The sequence below is a fragment of the Pseudophryne corroboree genome, chromosome 5 (assembly GCF_028390025.1).
Source record: "Pseudophryne corroboree isolate aPseCor3 chromosome 5, aPseCor3.hap2, whole genome shotgun sequence".
NCBI lineage: Eukaryota > Metazoa > Chordata > Amphibia > Anura > Myobatrachidae > Pseudophryne > Pseudophryne corroboree.
This window is the reverse complement of record NC_086448.1, coordinates 510,135,743-510,155,454: the sequence shown is the minus strand read 5'-3', so window position 1 is coordinate 510,155,454 and position 19,712 is coordinate 510,135,743. Positions and strand designations below refer to the sequence as shown.

Here is a 19,712-nt window from a genome sequence, read left to right as displayed (position 1 = left end):
CTTGAATCACTGATGAGAGTTCACGAATATTGTTAGATTAGATGTGATAAGAATATTGACAGTACTGTGTCCAAGGGAAAAAGTTTACAGAGGATCTGCTGCCAAGGTTAGACAGGGAAAAACCCCTGAATCAATGGTGAGAGTCCAGAAAAATAGTTAGATTAAGGAAGAGATCAGAAAAAGTGGACAAAGATGTTTGAACAGAGAGAAGTTCCCAATGGTACAGGTCTTTACATATAATAAGATTTTAAACCTACCTGTAAATCTTTTTCTCCTAGTCCGTAGAGGATGCTTGGGACTCCGTAAGGACCATGGGGATAGACGGGCTCCACAGGAGACATGGGCACTAAAAAGAACTTTAGATATGGGTATGCACTGGCTCCTCCCTCTATGCCCCTCCTCCAGACCTCAGTTAGAGAAACTGTGCCCAGAGGAGACGGACAGTACGAGGAAAGGATTATTGTTAATCTAAGGGCAAGATTCATACCAGCCCACACCATCCACACCATATAACATGGATATACGAACCAGTCAACAGTATGAAACAAAACAGCATCAGCCCAAGACTGATCAAAACTGTAACATAACCCTTATGTAAGCAGAAACTATAAACAAGTCTTGCATAATTTAGTCCGCACTGGGACGGGCACCCAGCATCCTCTACGGACTAGGAGAAAAAGATTTACCGGTAGGTTTAAAATCTTATTTTCTCTTACGTCCGTCCTAGAGGATGCTGGGGACTCCGTAAGGACCATGGGGATTATACCAAAGCTCCAAAATGGGCGGGAGAGTGCGGATGACTCTGCAGCACCGATTGAGCAAACATGAGGTCCTCATCAGCCAGGGTATCAAACTTGTAGAACTTTGCAAAGGTGTTTGAACACGACCAAGTCGCTGCTCGGCAAAGCTGTAATGCCGAGACACCTCGGGCAGCCGCCCAAGAAGAGCCCACCTTCCTAGTGGAATGGGCCTTTACCGAATTTGGTACCGGCAATCCAGCCGTAGAATGAGCCTGCTGAATCGTGTTACAGATCCAGCGAGCAATATTCTGCTTAGAAACAGGCGCGCCAACCTTGTTGGCTGCATACAGGACAAACAGAGCCTCTGTTTCCTCACCTGAGCCGTTCTGGCTACATAAATTTTCAATGCCCTGACCACAACAAGGGACTCGGAATCATCCAAGTCCCGCGTAGCCACAGGCACCACAATAGATTGGTTCATATGAAAAGATGAAACCATCTTAAGCAAAAATTGAGGACGAGTCCGCAACTCTGCTCTATCCACATGGAAAATCAGATAGGGGCTTTTGTGAGATAAAGCCGCCAATTCAGACACTCGCCTTGCCGATGCCAAGGCCAACAACATGACCACTTTCCAAGTGAGATACTTTAATTCCACCGTTTTAAGAGGCTCAAACCAGTGAGACTTAAGGAACCGCAACACCACGTTAAGGTCCCAGGGCGCCACAGGAGGTACAAAAGGAGGCTGGATATGCAGCACTCCCTTCACAAAAGTCTGTACTTCCGGAAGAGAAGCCAATTCCTTCTGAAAGAAAATGGAGCCTAATTTTAGGCCCAAATTCACTCCAGTCTGTAGGAAGTGAAGGAAACGGCCCAGATGGAATTCTTCCGGAGGAGCATTCCTGGACTCACACCAAGAGACATACCTCCTCCAAATACGGTGATAATGTTTTGCTGTCACGTCCTTCCTAGCCTTTATCAGAGTAGGAATGACCTCATCCGGAATGCCCTTTTCCGCTAGGATCCGGCGTTCAACCGCCATGCCGTCAAACGCAGCCGCGGTAAGTCTTGGAACAGACAGGGCCCCTGTTGTAACAGTTCCTCTCTGAGAGGAAGAGGCCACGGATCTTCTGTGAGCATTTCTTGCAGATCCGGATACCAGGCCCTTCGAGGCCAATCTGGAACAATGAGAATTGTCTGTACTCCTCTTCGTCTTATGATTCTCAAGACCTTGGAGATGAGAGGAAGAGGAGGAAACACATAGACCGACTGGAACACCCACGGTGTCACCAGGGCGTCCACTGCTACCGCCTGAGGGTCCCTTGACCTGGCGCAATACCTCGGTAGTTTTTTGTTGAGGCGTGACGCCATCATGTCTATCTGAGGCAGTCCCCACTGACTTGCAATCTCTGCGAAGACTTCCTGATGAAGTCCCCACTCTCCTGGATGTATATCATGTCTGCTGAGGAAGTCTGCTTCCCAGTTGTCCACTCCCGGAATGAAGACTGCTGTCAGAGCGATTACATGATTTTCCACCCAGCGAAGAATCCTGGTGGCTTCTGCCATTGCCACTCTGCTCTTTGTTCCGCCTTGGCGGTTTACATGAGCCACTGCGGTGATGTTGTCTGACTGAATCAGAACCGGTGGGTCGCGAAGCAAAGTCTCCGCTTGACGAAGGCCGTTGTATATGGCCCTTAATTCCAGTACGTTGATGTGAAGACAAGCCTCCTGGCTTGACCAGAGACCCAGGAAGTTTCTTCCCTGTGTGACCGCTCCCCAACCTCGGAGGCTCGCGTCCGTTGTTATCAGAACCCAGTCCTGAATGCCGAACCTGCGATCCTCTAGAACAGGCATTCCCAACCACGGTCCTCAAGGCACACCAACAGTGCAGGTTTTAGTGATATACAGGCATCAGCACAGATGGTTAAATCAAAATAACTGAGGTACTAATTAAGTCACCTGTGCTCAAGCCTGGATATCACTAAAACCTGCACTGTTAGTGTGCCTTGAGGACCGAGGTTGGGAAACACTGCTCTAGAAGGTGAGCACTTTGCAGCCACCACAGGAGAGATACCCTGGCCCTGGGGGACAGGCTGATCATCTGATGAATTTGTAGATGTGACCCGGACCACTTGTCCAGAAGGTTCCACTGAAACGTCCTCGCATGGAACCTGCCGAAAGGAATGGCCTCGTAAGACGCCACCATCTTTCCCAGAACTCGAGTGCAGTGATGCACCGACACCCTTTCTGGCTTCAAGAGGTTAGCTGGCCTTTGCCGGTTTGTGGGGTTCTACACCCCAGGCCCAGACCTAGAGTTAGGGACCACCAGCATCAGAGGAGCCTAGTCGGGGCCTGGTGGCTTATCATACGTTTGCAAACTGTATGTAACTAAGACCTCTGGATTTCTATTATATATATATAGTCTTTCATGTCTTGGTACAGGTACAGCTCGGTGTGCTGGGGGACACCAGGGGTTTATCCCCAATGTATTTCTAGCTCAGACTACCCCCTCCCTTTCATGCACCTGAACTGTATTTCCTAATTGATTTGAGCAACTTACATTTTGTTCTGTTAGTATGAGGGGCATGGATGGGACCAGTGTTTGGAGGGTATGCTGGTCTCTGTAGTGCCATTTGGAGATTCCGGGGGTATCTTCAGGTGAGTTAGCTCTCAATTGGGATACATTTGCTCAGATGCCATTATCATGTGGCATTATGTTATATTACCCGGAAGGGTTGTTATTATTATTATTAGTACCTGGGGCGGGTCTGGGGTGCGGTTCCCCCTGGATTGGTGGGGCTGGGCTGCTTTGGGGTAGCACACTGCAAGATCTTATTTAGCACCCCCTTAACATATTTATTAATCCTTCTGGTCTTTTAATTACACTTTCACTAGTATATTAATTTTTGTATATAGATTTTGTTTTCCTTTATTAACACATACTAACACTTTACCTTCTCGCATTGTGCTGCCCTGGGGTTAGCTGGCCTTTGCCGGTTTGTGGGGTTCTACACCCCAGGCCCAGACCTAGAGTTAGGGACCACCAGCATCAGAGGAGCCTTGTCAGGGCCTGGTGGCTTATCATACGTTTGCAAACTGTATGTAACTAAGACCTCTGGATTTCTATTATATATAGTCTTTCATGTCTTGGTACAGGTACAGCTCGGTGTGCTGGGGGACACCAGGGGTTTATCCCCAATGTATTTCTGGCTTCAAGAGGTCCCTGACCAAACTCATGAGCTCTTGGACCTTTTCCATCGGGAGATAAACCCTTTTCTGGTGTGTATCCAGAATCATACCTAAGAAGGGCAAACGGTTCGTCGGAACCAACTGTGATTTCGAGATATTGAGAATCCAGCCGTGTTGCTGCAACACCCTCAGGGAAAGCGATACGCTGTTCAGTAACTGCTCTCTTTTCGCTTTTATTAGGAGATCGTCCAAGTACGGGATAATTGTGACTCCCTACTTGCGCAGGAGCACCATAATTTCCGCCATTACCTTGGTGAAAATCCTTAGGGCCGTGGAAAGCCCAAACGGCAACGTCTGAAATTGGTAAAGACAATCCTGTACAGCAAATCTCAGGAACGCCTGATGAGGCGGATATATGGGGACATGAAGGTATGCATCCTTTATGTCCAGGGACACCATATAATCCCCCCCTTCCAGGCTGGCTATGACCGCCCTGAGCGATTCCATCTTGAATTTAAACCTTTTTAAGTATAGGTGTAAGGATTTTAAATTTAAAGTGGGTCTGACCGAACCGTCCGGTTTCGGGACCACAAACAGAGTTGAGTAATACCCCATCCCCTGCTGAAGCAGGGGAACCTTGACCACTACTTGTTGAAGACGCAACTTTTGAATTGCATTTAAAACTATCTCCCTCTCTGGGGGAGAAGCCTGTAGGGCAGATTTGAAAAACCGGCGAGGAGGCACCTCTTCGAATTCCAGCTTGTAACCCTGGGAAACAATTTCTATTGCCCAGGGATCCACCTGTGAGTGAATCCAGACGTAGCTGAAAAGTCGAAGACGTGCCCCCACTGGGGCGGACTCCCTCAGCGGAGCCCCAGCGTCATGCGGTGGATTTTGTAGAGGCCGGGGAGGACTTCTGCTCCTGGGAACTAGCTGTGGCTGGCAGCTTTTTCCCCCTGCCCTTACCTCTGGCAAGAAAGGAAGATACCCGCACTATCTTGGGTTTATGCGATCGAAAGGACTGCATCTGATAATGTGGCGTTTTCTTGGGCTGTGAGGAAACATAAGGCAAAAAATCTGATTTACCTGCCGTAGCTGTGGAAACTAGGTCCGTGAGACCTTCCCCAAACAATTCCTCACCCTTGTAAGGTAAAACCTCCATATGCCTCTTCGAGTCGATATCACCCGTCCATTGGCCCTCATTCCGAGTTGTTCGCTCACAAGCTGCTTTTAGCAGCATTGCACACGCTAAGCCGCCGCCTACTGGGAGTGAATCTTAGCTTCTCAAAATTGCGAACGAAAGATTCGCAATATTGCGAAAAGACTTCTCTGTGCAGTTTCTGAGTAGCTCGAGACTTACTCTGCCAGTGCGATCAGTTCAGTGCTTGTCGTTCCTGGTTTGACGTCACAAACACACCCAGCGTTCGCCCAGACACTCCTCCGTTTCTCCAGCCACTCCCGCGTTTTCCCCAGAAACGGTAGCGTTTTTTCACACACTCCCATAAAACGTCCAGTTTCCGGCCAGAAACACCCACTTCCTGTCAATCACATTACGATCACCAGAACGAAGAAAAAACCTCGTAATGCCGTGAGTAAAATTCCTAACTGCACAGTAAATTTACTTGGCGCAGTGCGAACATTGCGCATGCGCAATAAGCGGAAAATCGCTGCGATGCGAAGAAAATTACCGAGCGAACAACTCGGAAAGACCACCATTGTCGGGTCCATAGGGCTCGCCTAGCGGAAAATCGCCATAGCGTTGGCTCTGGAACCCAGAATGCCAACGTCTCTCTGAGCATCTCTGATATATAGGACAGCATCTTTAATATGACCCAGGGTCAATAAAATGGTTTACTTATCCAGCGTATCTATATCAGCAGATAAGGTATCTGTCCACGCTGCTACCGCGCTTCCAACCCAAGCCGACGCTATCGCAGGTCTGAGTAAGGTACCAGTATGTGTGTAAATTGACTTCAAGGTAGTCTCCTGCCTGCGATCAGCAGGATCCTTGAGGGTCGCCGTATCTTGAGATGGCAGCGCTACCTTTTTGGATAAGCGTGTCAACGCTTTGTCCACCCTTGGGGAAGATTCCCAACGAATCCTGTCCTTAGCCGGAAAAGTTTACGCCATAAGAATCCTTTTGGGAATGTGCAGTTTTTTGTCTGGAGATTCCCAAGCCTTTTCAAATAACTCGTTCAGTTCATGTTATGCACACCAGTGCCAGCAGGAATGTACTGGTGTCTGAACGGTGAGGGATGCAAAACAAATGAACTCACAGACAGACTGGGGAATATGACATTACATACACAGAAGGTGATAGGGTAACAAAATAAACACAAAGTGAACAGAGAAGCCCAAAGGCTAAGAAACTAGGTGTCTCCCTAGTATTAGGAATGCTCAGATGGAAAGCGAGATGTAGTGATTTAATACGTAGAGAACCCGAAATGCTGTGGCAGTAAACTCCTTGGTCAGAGATGGAATAATAGACACAAGGAGAGTCTCCACAATCCTAGTCCTCACTTGCAGTGCACTGGTTCAGCTTACTGCCACTAAACTGACACCTGAGCACCTTGCACAGTGAGAAAGGATTTTGGCAGGCAAGTCTGAGAATACAGCCGCAAACTTGCTAGGTTCACAGAGTAGCAAAAGAACCCCAGCAGGTTAAACGACTGACTCCAGTCTTACTGCTAGGTCTGGATTGGCAGAGTGTAATACCAAATCCCAAGGCCTATTTGCAGTAAGCAACAAACAACTACAAAGTTTACACAGTACTAGCTAGCTTTCAGGAACTGACTAACCAACAAAGATTCAGCAGCATCTGCCTAACCTGAGAAGAGGGTTTATATAGCAGGTGCTGTCCACGCCCCACTCAGACCTCACAGACTGTGAGCACAAAAACCAGCACCGGATCCCCTGCCGTGCACAGAGCCTGTAACCACTGCACAGCAAAAGACCCGAACCGGAGTATCAGCTACGCTCAGGTTACTCCGCTAGCACTTGTCTCCCGGTTGCCATGACGACGTGGCAGCACAGAGCAGGAGACCCTAACAGTTCATGAGATGGGGGAAAGGTTACCTCAGGTTTCTTTTCCTTATACATACGTACCCTCGTGTCAGGGACAGAGGGGGTCATCTGTGATATGCAACACATCTTTTATTGCAATAATCATATAATGAAAACTTTTAGCCAATTTTGGTTGTTGCCAGCAGGTTCCCTGAAAATAAAAAACCTAACAAATTCTCTTTCTTTCAGGAAACTCAGGAGAGCTCCCTGTAATGCACCCAGTCTCCTCTGGGCACAGTATCAAACTGAGGTCTGGAGGAGGGGCATAGAGGGAGGAGCCAGTGCACACCCATATCTAAAGTTCTTTTTAGTGCCCATGTCTCCTGTGGAGCCCGTCTATCCCCATGGTCCTTACGGAGTCCCCAGCATCCTCTAGGACGTAAGAGAAAAATAGATAGATATATATATGTGTAATACAATATATCAGATATAAATATGAGATAGTTAATAGTATTTATGAGGAAGACCCAAGATATAACAGTAATTCAAATAACGAGTTTTATGGTAAGAACTTACCTTTGTTAAAACTCTTTCTGCGAGGTACACTGGGCTCCACAAGTCTGGACAATGGGGTGTAGAGTAGGATCTAGATCCGAGGCACCAACAGGCTCAAAGCTTTGACTGTTCCCAGAATGCACAGCGCCGCCTCCTATATCACCCCGCCTCCCAGCACAGGAGCTCAGTTTAGTTAACCAGCCCAATGCAGTAGCAGGAAAAGAGACGACAACAGTTAGTAGTCACATATACCACACTCTCACGACAGGAGAAGTTTCAGCGGCTAATGCCATATGAACCCAAAGAAGCTAAGTGCGTCAGGGTGGGCGCCTTGTGGAGCACAGTGTACCTCGCAGAAAGAGTTTTAACAAAGGTAAGTTCTTACCATAATACCGTTTTCTGCTGCGGGGTACACTGGGCTCCACAAGTCTGGACAATGGGGATGTCCTAAAGCAGTTCCTTATGGGAGGGGACGCACTGTAGCGGGCACAAGAACCCGGCGTCCAAAGGAAGCATCCTGGGATGCGGCAGTATCGAAGGCATAGAACCTTATGAACGTGTTCCCGGAGGACCACGTAGCCGCCTTGCACAATTGTTCAAGGGACGCACCGCATTGGGCCACCCAAGAAGGTCCAACAGACCGAGTAGAATGGGCCGTAATGTGAGCAGGAGCTGACCGACCAGCCTGCACATAAGCCCTTATGTGCAATCACCATTCTAATCCATCTGGCCAGGGTCTGCTTGTGAGCAGGCCAGCCACGTTTGTGAAATCCAAACAAAACAAAGAGAATCAGATTTTCGAATAGAAGCAATTCTCTTCACATAGATACGGAGAGCCCGTACCACATCCAAAGACCGCTCTTTGGGAGACAAATCAGGAGAGACAAAGGCTGGAACCACAATCTCCTGATTAAGGTGGAACGAAGAAACCACCTTAGGTAAATATCCGGGACGAGTCCTAAGAACCGCCCGGTCACGGTGAAAAATCCGATATGGGGAACTACAAGACAAGGCACCCAGACCCGACACTCTTCTAGCAGAGGCAATAGCCAGCAAGAACACCACCTTAAGGGAAAGCCACTTAAGGTCAGCTGAACCAAGAGGTTCAAATGGAGGCTCCTGCAACGCCTCCAAAACCACCGGCAAGTCCCAAGGAGCAACAGGCGGGACATAGGGAGGTTGGATACGCAACACACCCTGAGTGAAAGTATGAACATCAGGTAAAGTCGCAATTTTTCTCTGAAACCACACCGACAAGGCAGAAATATGAACCTTGAGGGAGGCCAGACGCAGGCCTAAATCTAGGCCCTGCTGCAGAAAAGCCAACAGTTTGGCTGTACTAAACTTGGAAGCGTCATAATCGTTAGATGCGCACCAAACAAAGTATGAATGCCAGACCCTATGGTAAATCCGAGCAGAAGCCGGTTTCCGGGCCCGCAACATAGTTTTAATGACCTCTTCAGAAAAACCCTTAGCCCTCAAGACGGAAGTTCAAGAGCCACGCCGTCAAAGATAGCCGGGCTAGGTCCTGGTAGACACAAGGGCCCTGAACGAGAAGGTCTGGGCGTTGCGGAAGTAGAATTGGACGCTCTGACGATAGGCCTTGCAGGTCTGAGAACCAGTGCCGTCTGGGCCACGCAGGAGCTATGAGAAGCAGATTTCCTTTTTCTTGCTTGAACTTCCGAATTACCCTGGGCAGGAGTGACACCGGAGGGAACATGTACGGCAGCTGAAACCTCCACAGCACTGCCAGCGCATCCACGAATGCTGCTTGAGGATCCCTTGTCCTTGCTCCGAAGACCGGAACCTTGTGATTGTGTCGAGACGCCATCAGATCCACATCTGGAAGACCCCACCTTTCCACGAGGAGTTGAAACACTTCTGGATGGAGGCCCCACTCGCCGGCATGCACCTCCTGACGACTGAGAAAGTCCGCTTCCCAATTCAGGACTCCCGGAATGAATATTGCCGATATTGCCAGTAGATGGCGTTCTGCCCAACGTAGAATCCGTGAGGCTTCCTTCATTGCCAAACGGCTTCGAGTGCCGCCTTGATGATTTATGTAAGCCACTATGGTGGCGTTGTCCGATTGTACTTGAACAGGACGGTTCTGAATCAAATGATGGGCTAGGTTCAACGCATTGAAGACCGCCCGCAATTCCAGAATGTTGATCGAGAGGAGAGATTCCTCCTTGGTCCACCGACCCTGCAAGGAGTGCTGCTCCAGCACCGCGCCCCAACCTCTTAGATTGGCATCTGTCGTCAACAGGACCCAGTTGGATATCCAGAAGAGACGGCCCCTGCACAATTGTTGGTCCTGGAGCCACCAGAGCAGCGACAGACGGACCTCCGGAATCAAAGAGATCATTTGAGACCTGATCCGGTGAGGCAGGCCGTCCCACTTGGCTAGAATCAGCTTCTGGAGGGGGCGAGAATGGAATTGAGCATACTCTACCATGTCAAATGCTGACACCATGAGGCCCAGCACCTGCATTGCCGAATGTATCGACACTTGCGGATGAGAAAGGAAGCAACGAATCCTGTCCTGAAGCTTCAGGACTTTCTCCTGAGACATAAACAACCTCTGGTTGTGAGTGTCCAACAGCGCTCCTAGGTGCACCATGCTCTTAGCAGGGACTAGGGAGGATTTCTTCCAGTTGATGAGCCACCCGTGGGCTTGTAGAAACCGGACTGTCATATCCAGATGACGCAGGAGAAGATCTGGGGAATTTGCCAGGATTAACAAGTCGTCCAGATACGGCAGTATCCTGACCCCTTGACGGCGGAGTACCACCGTCATCACCGCCATAACTTTGGTGAAGACTCGCGGAGCCGTTGTTAAACCAAAAGGTAACACCCGAAACTGGTAATGGAGGTTGCCAATAGCGAACCTCAGGTATTGTTGATGTGACACTGCTATAGGAATATGCAGGTAAGCATCCTGTATGTCCAGGGAGACCATTCGGAACTTGGAAACCTTCACAAACCTGTTCAGTGCCTTGAGGTTGAGAATGGGCCGGTAGGACCCATTCGGTTTCGGGACTAGAAACAGCGGAGAATAGTATCCCCGGACCCTCTGAGCAAGAGGCACCTGTACCACCATTCCTGTATCCAGGAGGGTCTGTACCACCGAGTGTAGAGTTTTTGCCTTTGTCTGGTCCAAAGGGACGTCTGTCAGGCAAAATCGATGAGGAGGGCGGTTTTTGAAGGCTATGGCGTAACCTCGAGTGACGACTTCCCGTACCCAGGCATCTGAAGTGGTCTTCAACCATTCCTGGGTATACCCTAGAAGCCGGCCCCCCACCCTGGGATCCCCCAGGGGGAGACCCGCCCCATCATGCGGCAGGCTTATCGGTCTTGGAAGCTGGCTGACGGGCAGCCCAGGCTCTTTTGGGCTTTGGCTTACCAGGTTTGGAAGTGCGGGCCTGCTTGTGGTACGCCTGACCTTTTGCTTTACCTGAAGGACAAAAGGGGCGAAAGGAAGTACCTTTAGCCTTCGACACAGAAGGAGCGGTACTTGGCAGACAGGCATTTTTGGGAGTAGCCAAGTCAGCCACTATCTTATTTAAGTCCTCCCCAAACAGAATATCTCCCTTGAAAGGGAGTACCTCCAGGGTTTTTCTAGAGTCCAGATCCACAGACCAGGATCCCAGCCACAATATCCGGCGAGCCAGGACTGACATAGTAGAGGCCTTGGCTGCTAGAATACCGGCATCAGAGGCTGCTTCTTTAATATAGTGAGAAGCTGTGACAATATATGACAAGCATTGTCTAGCGTGGTCAGAATAGATTTCAGCTTCCAACTCTAGGGCCCATGCATCAATAGCCTCTGCAGCCCATGTTGCTGCAATAGTGCGCCTTTGTGCAGCACCCGTGAGGGTGTAAATCGCTTTCAGACAACCCTCCACACGTTTATCCGTAGGCTCTTTTAGAGACGTGTCGGTAGTGACAGGTAGAGCTGAGGAAACCACCATACTAGCCACATGTGAGTCTACTGGAGGAGGCGTTTCCCAATTTTTAGACAGCTCTGGCGCGAGGGGATAGCGAGCCTGCATCTTCTTTTGAGGCACAAACTTCTTTCTTGGGTTTCCCCAGGATTCCTGACGTATATCCACTAGGTGGTCAGAGTGAGGTAAAACTTGTTTAACCAACTTCTGACGCTTGAACCCGTCTGGTTTCTTAGGAGGGATGGATGGCTCAGGATCATCCATAATCTGTAGAATCAACTTAATAGCCTCCAAAAGATCAGGAACATCCACATGTGAACTACCCTCCCCATCAGCAGTATCTGTGTCAGAATCTGTGGGGTCAGTGTAAGCGTCATCTTCATCAGACGAGGTGTCATTGACAGCATTGGAATGTGAGGAGGTAAGAGCTCGTTTAGAGGACCCCATGGTCTTAGGCAAGCGAGGGTCAGACATTTTAGTAGTCAAGGACTGGTTCAATTTCTTCAGTTGAGCAGACAAGTTATCTGCCCACGGTGGGTTAGCCGCGGGGACCACATACGGTTGAACCGGCATAGGAGGTCCCATAGGGGGTGTTAGTTTAGTAACTAGCGTTTTTAGAAGCGTGGAGAAAGTAGCCCACGGTGGGTCATTACGGACCCCCGTTGCCACAGTCACACTGGGGGGCAAGGAGCCCCCAGAACCAGAGCCCGCAGCTGCTATAGTCTCCTCATAGGGATCTGTGGCTTCAGCACCAGAACCGTTACCTTCAGAAGCAGACATGATATAACCTGCAATATCAGGTAACACAGTACAATTGTCAGCAGCACAATACCTCTTGCCCAAACCCCTGCGCAGTGTAGTCAGCACAAGCAGAGATATAGGAGATATGGTGAATAAAATCACAGAGAGAAATACGTATTAAGAGTATATCTTGTGAATATTCTATATTATTATAAAACCTGACGCACCAAGCCTCCTTAGGTTATAGAATATAGGGATAGCAAGTTGAGTGAGAGACACGAAATGGAAATCACTCAGCAAGCTAATGCACACACATATAGTCACAGTTATACAAATGCAGAGGTTATTACCAACAATAATACTGCACTGGACCAGCTTATATATATATAGCTCTGTAATCAATAGATATAACACTGCACAGTAAGAACTGGATGCATATCACAGGGTACTTGTACCAGAGAACCCTGACTAAATGCACTTTTTCTTAACTAACACTGTCTAATTGACATGTAGAATACTTAAGTGTCATGTAAAGTCACAGCGCTGACTACCAGGCGGCTTTACAAAGGAGGATTTACCCAAGCAGTTCCAGGAACAGTGTAGCTGAGAGAAATGGCGCCCAAACACTGACAGGGAGTGAGGGAGAGACAGATATGCAGCTCCAGGGTGGGAACATTTACTGGAAATGGCGCCCTGGGGCTGGGGGAGGGGCTCCAGGTCTAAGCCTTATTTCCTCTGCTGGCAAAACCACCTGGTACAGCGGGCTACACATAAAAAGGTTTTAAGAGAAAACCTGACCTACACCCATGCTCTGGTGATCTAGTGGGATCGCCTGTACTGCCAGTGTCCACCGCCAGCGCACGCGGCCCGCCTCCCACCGGCCGCTCCGGATCGCGGGACCCACTCACCACCTCCCGATGCTCGGCCGCGCGATCCCGGAGAGCCCCAGTCGTGTGTGCCTGACCAGAAGAAAACCGGAGCCTCCTGCTGTAGTTACCCGGCAACCAGGGCGCGGGAGTGTACAGCGCCGCTGGGGAGAGATGGAGTTGCAGTAGTGAATGTCTCCAGACACACTGTTGCAGCCCTTGAAGTCTTCACTTTTCTTCTAAAAAAGCTCTTCTTAGGGCTGCCTGGAGCAGCCCCTCTGTTATGTGCCTGCTATCTGCGGCACCAACTACAAAACTGAGCTCCTGTGCAGGGAGGCGGGGTTATAGAGGAGGCGGCGCTATGCATCTTGGGAACAGTCAAAGCTTTTGAGCCTGTTGGTGCCTCGGATCAAGATCCTACTCTACACCCCCCCCCCTCTATGTCTATCCTTGTGGAGCCCAGTGTACCCCGCAGCAGAAAAGTAAATAACGATAGTAACAACGCTCCTCTACCAATGAGAGATTGCGGCCACAATAGGGCAACCCTGTAACTAGAACAGATGTAAAAAAACGAGTATAAAGGTACTGTTGAAAAATAAGTAATGATGGTACCGCTGAGGTAATCTGGAGTCACTCCGGAGGAGCTGCGCGTCCCCGACAGTCAGCGGCCGTGTCCACTGCAGAGGGAAAATGGCGCTGGTGAGCTGCTGGATCCGCTCATAGTGAAGCCCCGACCCCTCTATGGCGCGCGGTCTTCCCGCTTTTTTTATACTGGCTGAGGTAATTTAGTGCTTAAAATGGAGTCAGATTCGTTTTAAGTCTATGTTTGCTAGTGTGGGTACTGTGTACAGTTTACTGAGACTCAGTTCGCCCCCCAAGAAGCTGTGCGTCTGCACTGTGTACTGAGTTTGGAGACGTACTCCTCCCTGGTGAGAAGCCGTGCGTCTCCATACCCTCATGCCGCCATAATGGCCGGTGACCCGCTAATCGGGACGCTGGCTTAGTACTCACCACTCTTCACTCTTCTAGCTCTGTTAGGGGTGGCGGCGTGCTGCGGGAATGTACAGTACGGATGGTGTAATGGTTAGCATTATTGCCTCACAGCACTGAGGTCATGGGTTCGATTCCCACCATGGCCCTAACTGTGTGGAGTCTGTATATTCTACCCGTACTTGCGTGGGTTTCCTCCGGGTATTCCGGTTTCCTCCCACAATCCAAAAATATACTATTAGTTTAATTGGCTACCAACACAAAAAATGTAACCCTAGGGTGTGTGTGTGTGTACATGTGGTAGGGAATATAGACTGTAAGCTCCTCTGGGGCAGGGACTGATGTAAATTGCCAAATATTCTCTGTAAAGCGCTGCAGAATATGTGTGCGCTATATAAATAACTGGTAATAAATAAATGTACGCTCGCCGTGGCGGGGCTTGCGAATAGTTCCCTCAGGAGCTAGTTTTCTGTCAGCAGGGAACGGGACCATTAACCCTTCAAGAAGTTGGGCCGTTCCCAGCCTAAGTCCCACGAAGCAGCTAAGATGGTGCCAACCAGTCCTGTCTTAAAATAACAAACAGATAAAATAAATGCAGAAAACTCTTCAGAAGCTTCCATAAGCATGACCGGCTCCTCCGGGCACATTTTCTAAACTGAGTCTGGTAGGAGGGGCATAGAGGGAGGAGCCAGCGCAAACTATCAAATTCTTAAAGTGCCCATGGCTCCTAGTGGACCCATCTATACCCCATGGTACTAAATGGATTCCCAGTATCCTCTAGGACATAAGAGAAATAATAGTTCACACTGATAAAGTTAATTAAGGAAATCTAACATCTAATCTTTAGGGCTCATATTCCAATTATTTTGAACAATTAGAAGCCTATGTACTAATAATCACGGCAGCGGCGCAGTAGTCAGTCAGTATTGCAGTGGGGTTTTCCATCATCAACTGAATTATCCCTGCTGCGTATGAAAACTAATTTGCAAGGACTGCAGAAGCGGTAAACGCTGTCCCTGTGAGTTACATCCCGGTCACATTGGAGGAGTCTACGTTTCTGTGCACATGTACGGTCAGTAGATTGCGCCTACGCAGGAATCCCGATAGAGGAGTGAAGAGACTGCCAATGCGGTCTCCTTACTCTGAGCAAATTGCAGGGACGTGCTCCTTTCGCAGCCCTTGTCTCTGCATGTGCTCTTTGATATGTCCGGGTGCTAAATGCAATTTGGGTGATAATATCGCGCCCAGATCACATTGAGATTGTGATTATTGATAAATGGGCCCCAAAGTAACAATACATAAAATTATGCAAAAACTGCAGTTTTTATATACAGTAATTCTATGAAATAAGGCCCCACAGCCAGAAAGTGTCCAACTAGTTACTTGCATGGAAAAGCGTCACTTATGCTAATTTTCAACTATGCTACTTCATTTTATTGGATGCATAGGGGGCAATTCAATTGTTTTACGCACCGGCCGCATGCCTGATCTCCTGTATAAAGCGACGGAGATCACAGATAGCAAGTCAACTGGGGGTTTTAATGCGCTGGTTAAGCCGAGACAGACCTGGTTTAACCATGTAAAATAGCGGTGCAATGAGAAAAGTACTGTTTGGGCGCCCAAATGGGTGACTTTTTGCTAATTTCAGCTCGCCAGTTCGGGAGGGTTGCGAGCTGAAATGACAATTGAATTTTTCCGTCGGACGCCATTAAGTGGCTCACAGCGCGTTAAACTATTGAATTCCCCATATAGAGAACTCGCAATAGTGTCAAAGGTCCTGTATTCTCTCCATAGAAATACTGTTCTCATAGGTGCCAAAACAAGCAAATTTAGTAATGATAACGACATCATATTTTGGATGTTAATCGAGTAAATACAGTACAACTGAATAACATATTGCAGGTACTGTGGCTAATGAGTGAACATCAGAGCTATTCACAAAGCGCGATTCTGTGAGGGTAGATGCTAGAATCAAGTGGGCTAAGGGACCTTTTCCGTAAGGGGGAGGAGTTACGACGCAAGGGGGAGGAGCTAGGCCAGCGGGATAGTTCCTCTACTATCCACGCCACCAACTATTACCTTTAGTAATTAGGTGGTGAGCGAAGCGAGCCACCGTGCCCGAAGCGTGGCGAGCGAAGCGAGCCCGCGAGGGTACTTTTCGGGTACCCTGTTCGCCCGTAGCTCCTCCCCCTGGTGACGTAGCTCCTCCCCTCAATACGTCACAAGGTCCCTTCAGCCCCTCCGATGTGAGTCCCATTTATCTATGAGAAGGGAAAATTGACTTATTACCAGAAGGGAGCAGCTGCAGGTCTGTGCGATGCTGCCCGCAGTACAGAGCACAGGAGCCGTGCAGGAGACCCCAGCGTACCGTTCACACCACACCACAGCGCCATATTGCTGCGGCAGCAGCAGATGCCTGTCACACAGACCAGACAGCACTTTTGTTGTTATTGATAGAAAGTTCCGAGGTTGTTAATAACACGGCTCACTAACATGTATCTGCTGCGGTACAGCGCCTCCTACAGGCACCTCACTGTTCTACACTTTCCTATCTGGCTGCAGGAGCAGATACATACATATTTTACACTTTATTCCTCTCTATCTCCAGAGGGTCCGGTCAGGATCCCGGCTGTCATAAGTCCGACACCGGAATCCCGACACTGATCAGAATGCCGACTCTCCAGCCCAGAGGTTCTCAAACTTGGTCCTCGTGGGCCCACACAGTGCATGTTTTGCAGGTCTCCTCACAGAATCGCAAGTGAAATAATTAGCTCCACCTGTGGACCTTTTAAAATGTGTCAGTGAGTAATTAATACACCTGTGCACCTGCTGGGTTACCTGCAAAACATGCACTGTGTGGGCCCACGAGGACCGAGTTTGAGAACCTCTGCTCCAGCCCATCTACAGCAGCACATTTACATTATGCATATTTATTCCTATGTACAGCAGTACATTTATATATATTTTGAAAGGGAACGAGTCAGGAAATGTTATTGCTGAAAAGGTAAAAAATATGCATTGTATTCTGTTTCTCCACTGCTTAATGTTCTCTTACCAGGGCTGTATACAGAGCACACTATAGTAGTGAGCATGTAACGTGTTTGTAAGCAAGGAAGCACTGACTAAGATAAAACACCATCTATTGTAACCAGTAACAGTACATTCTTGTATTTTTCATTCATCTTGTGAAGCAGTGAATTTACTAATGTTTCTTTAGAGATTACAGATTTTATCCCAGAACCGCGCTTACAGGTTAAGATGACAGCCCGTGTTCCCAAAAAAAGCCTTCACCAAGAAGCACTGCTTCTGAGGAAGGTCTTCGGACCGAAAACGCGTTTAAGCAATTTATCATTTGGTATTCCTGTGTTTTCACTGTTTGGTCATCGACTCCATATCTAATGTTTCTGGCTGCTGGGATTTCTTTCTGGATGCAGAGGGACTTTGGATCGGTGCTGTGACGGGATATCATTTGACCTACCATGTGATTGGTGATATATGCCCTTTAAGTTTTTAAAATTGTGAGTGTATTATTTTATTAAATTTTTATAAGACTATATTGCACCATATTGGTCTTTTTTAAGTCCTTAGTATTCCGTTGGGGATTTCTGGATATATTTCCTATAAGGATTATACACACAGACCAATTCCATCTATAATCCTGCTGATGACTTCCGGATACACCTCTTGTGCGGATGATATGCATTGTTAAAAGTTTCTCCATGTGAGTGGAACCATTAAAAACACACATTGGATATTTGTCATTACATATTACACTATTGTGTTTATTTCCTTTATTGTTCTAGAATCCAGTATCACATATGTAAGTGAATCTTACCTGGATCTTGTGGTAAATTTCAGACCACCTTTTCAAATGTGTTTATGGTTACGGTAGCGCCACGAGTTCTCATCTTTGGTTTTACTAATGTTTCTTGTTCAATTTCAGTCACATTTTTATAAGCATTTGTTACATTCAGTCAAGTGCACCTAAAAGAATCAGACCCTATAAGTCACACGCAATACTGATATTTGTGCAAATATCATATTGGGTACATCATCTAGTGCAGGGGTTCTCAAACTCGGTCCTCAGGACCCCACACAGTGCATGTTTTGCAGGTAACCCAGCAAGTGCACAGGTGTATTAATTACTCACAGACACATTTTAAAAGGTCCACAGGTGGAGCTAATTATTTCACTTTTGATTCTGTGAGGAGACCTGCAAAACATGCACTGTGTGGGGTCCTGAGGACCGAGTTTGAGAACCTGTGATCTAGTGTGTACCCATGATCTGCGCAATCCTGCGGGTTGTTAGTGACATCCTCCGTTGGCCCCAGAGGATGCCGCTAGCAATTATGTCATGCGTCCCCCCCCCCCCCCCCCATCGGACCCGGCGCGGCAAGTGTGTATGCTTGCAGCATGCTTGGTCTCATCAGCAGTGATGTCGGGCTGGGTACACATTGTCTAGTGCAGGGGTGGGGAACCTTTTTCCTACCAAGGGCCATTTGGATATTTATAAAATCCTTCGGGGGCCATACAAAAATGATCAACTTGAAAATGAGCCTGCCCCCAGAAGATATGCCCCCAGTCAGTAGTTATGCCCCCAGTAGATATACCCCCAGTCAGTTGTTATGCCCCAGTAGGTATGCGCCCAGTCACTTGTTATGCCCCATTAGATATGCCCTGTCACTTGTTATGCCCCATTAGATATGCCACCGGTCAGTTTTTATGCTCCATTAGATATGCCCCCTAGTAGTGACGCTTACACACACACTTAAAGAAAAAAACAACACAATACTCACCAGCTCCACTCTCGCTTCCGAACCGTTGCCCTCCGCCTGGCCGCTTGCTCCTCAGAACTATGGGAGAGAAGTCATGACATCTCTCCCATAACACCGCACAGCAGCACAAGCACACTGCCAGAGCCAGAAGCCGAAGCTCAGGAGTGAGCTCCTGCCTCCGGCTGCTACTGAGGGTAAGAAGCCAGGCACCCACTAGTAACAAAATCTCAGCGGGCGCCTGGCTAGGGGAGCCTGGCCGGGCCGGATCAAGTGGCTCTGCGGGCCTTATACGGCCCTCGGGCCTGAGGTTCCCCACCCCTGGTCTAGTGTGTACCCAGCTTAAGACTATAAAAAGTTGCACAACGTTACTGCACAAGCATACATACGGCCATTGATGGTTAAACCTCTTCCAGTAAATTTTGCATAAAATAGCCCATAAGCTACAACAGCTTACGCCATCTGACAGCTTCACAGCCCCCGTAGAAACCTAGGGCGGCTACGGCTACTGTCAGAAATTGAAGGGCATTCATACATTAGCCACTCAACGCTCATGTCCCCACTTTCACCATTCCCAGCTCATGTCTCCACTTTCCCCTTTGGGACACGGTCGTTAGGTCGACCCAACTTAGGTCGACACGCATTAGGTCGACCACTGAATGTCGACATTGCTCTTAGGTCGACAGGTCAAAAGGTCGACATGCGTTTAAAAAAAATTGGGGATTTTTTCATACTTAACGATCCACGTGGAGTACAATTGGAACGGTAACCTGTGCGAAGCGGAGCGAGGCACCTTGCCCGAAGCTCGCGAGCCATGCGAGGGGACACTTTGCACTAGTTTGGGTCCCACGTGACACCAAAACCACTAAAAGCACTAATTTGGGTCCCACGTGACACCAAAAACAGTCA

The 19,712-nt window shown here is 48.5% G+C and overlaps 1 protein-coding gene and 1 long non-coding RNA gene across 3 annotated transcripts in view; one reads left to right on the top strand and one right to left on the bottom strand.

The window, feature by feature from the left end:
- BPHL (biphenyl hydrolase like) overlaps window positions 1–16,504 on the bottom strand; it is a 204,558-nt gene extending 188,054 nt beyond the window's left edge. Inside the window, exon 1 of one of the 2 annotated variants that reach the window (XM_063923064.1) lies at window positions 16,321–16,504. In XM_063923064.1, coding sequence (XP_063779134.1) covers window positions 16,321–16,424 — 104 coding nt within the window. In that variant the 5' untranslated portion in view covers window positions 16,425–16,504. The remainder of the gene's footprint in view (window positions 1–16,320) is intronic. The other variant, XM_063923063.1, reaches the window with a different exon arrangement.
- Window positions 16,505–16,836: 332 nt separating this feature from the next.
- LOC134929162 (uncharacterized) lies at window positions 16,837–17,585 on the top strand. Its single transcript, XR_010178341.1, has 2 exons — window positions 16,837–17,035; window positions 17,249–17,585. It is a non-coding gene; the product is annotated as an uncharacterized LOC134929162 (long non-coding RNA).
- Window positions 17,586–19,712: the final 2,127 nt, after the last annotated feature.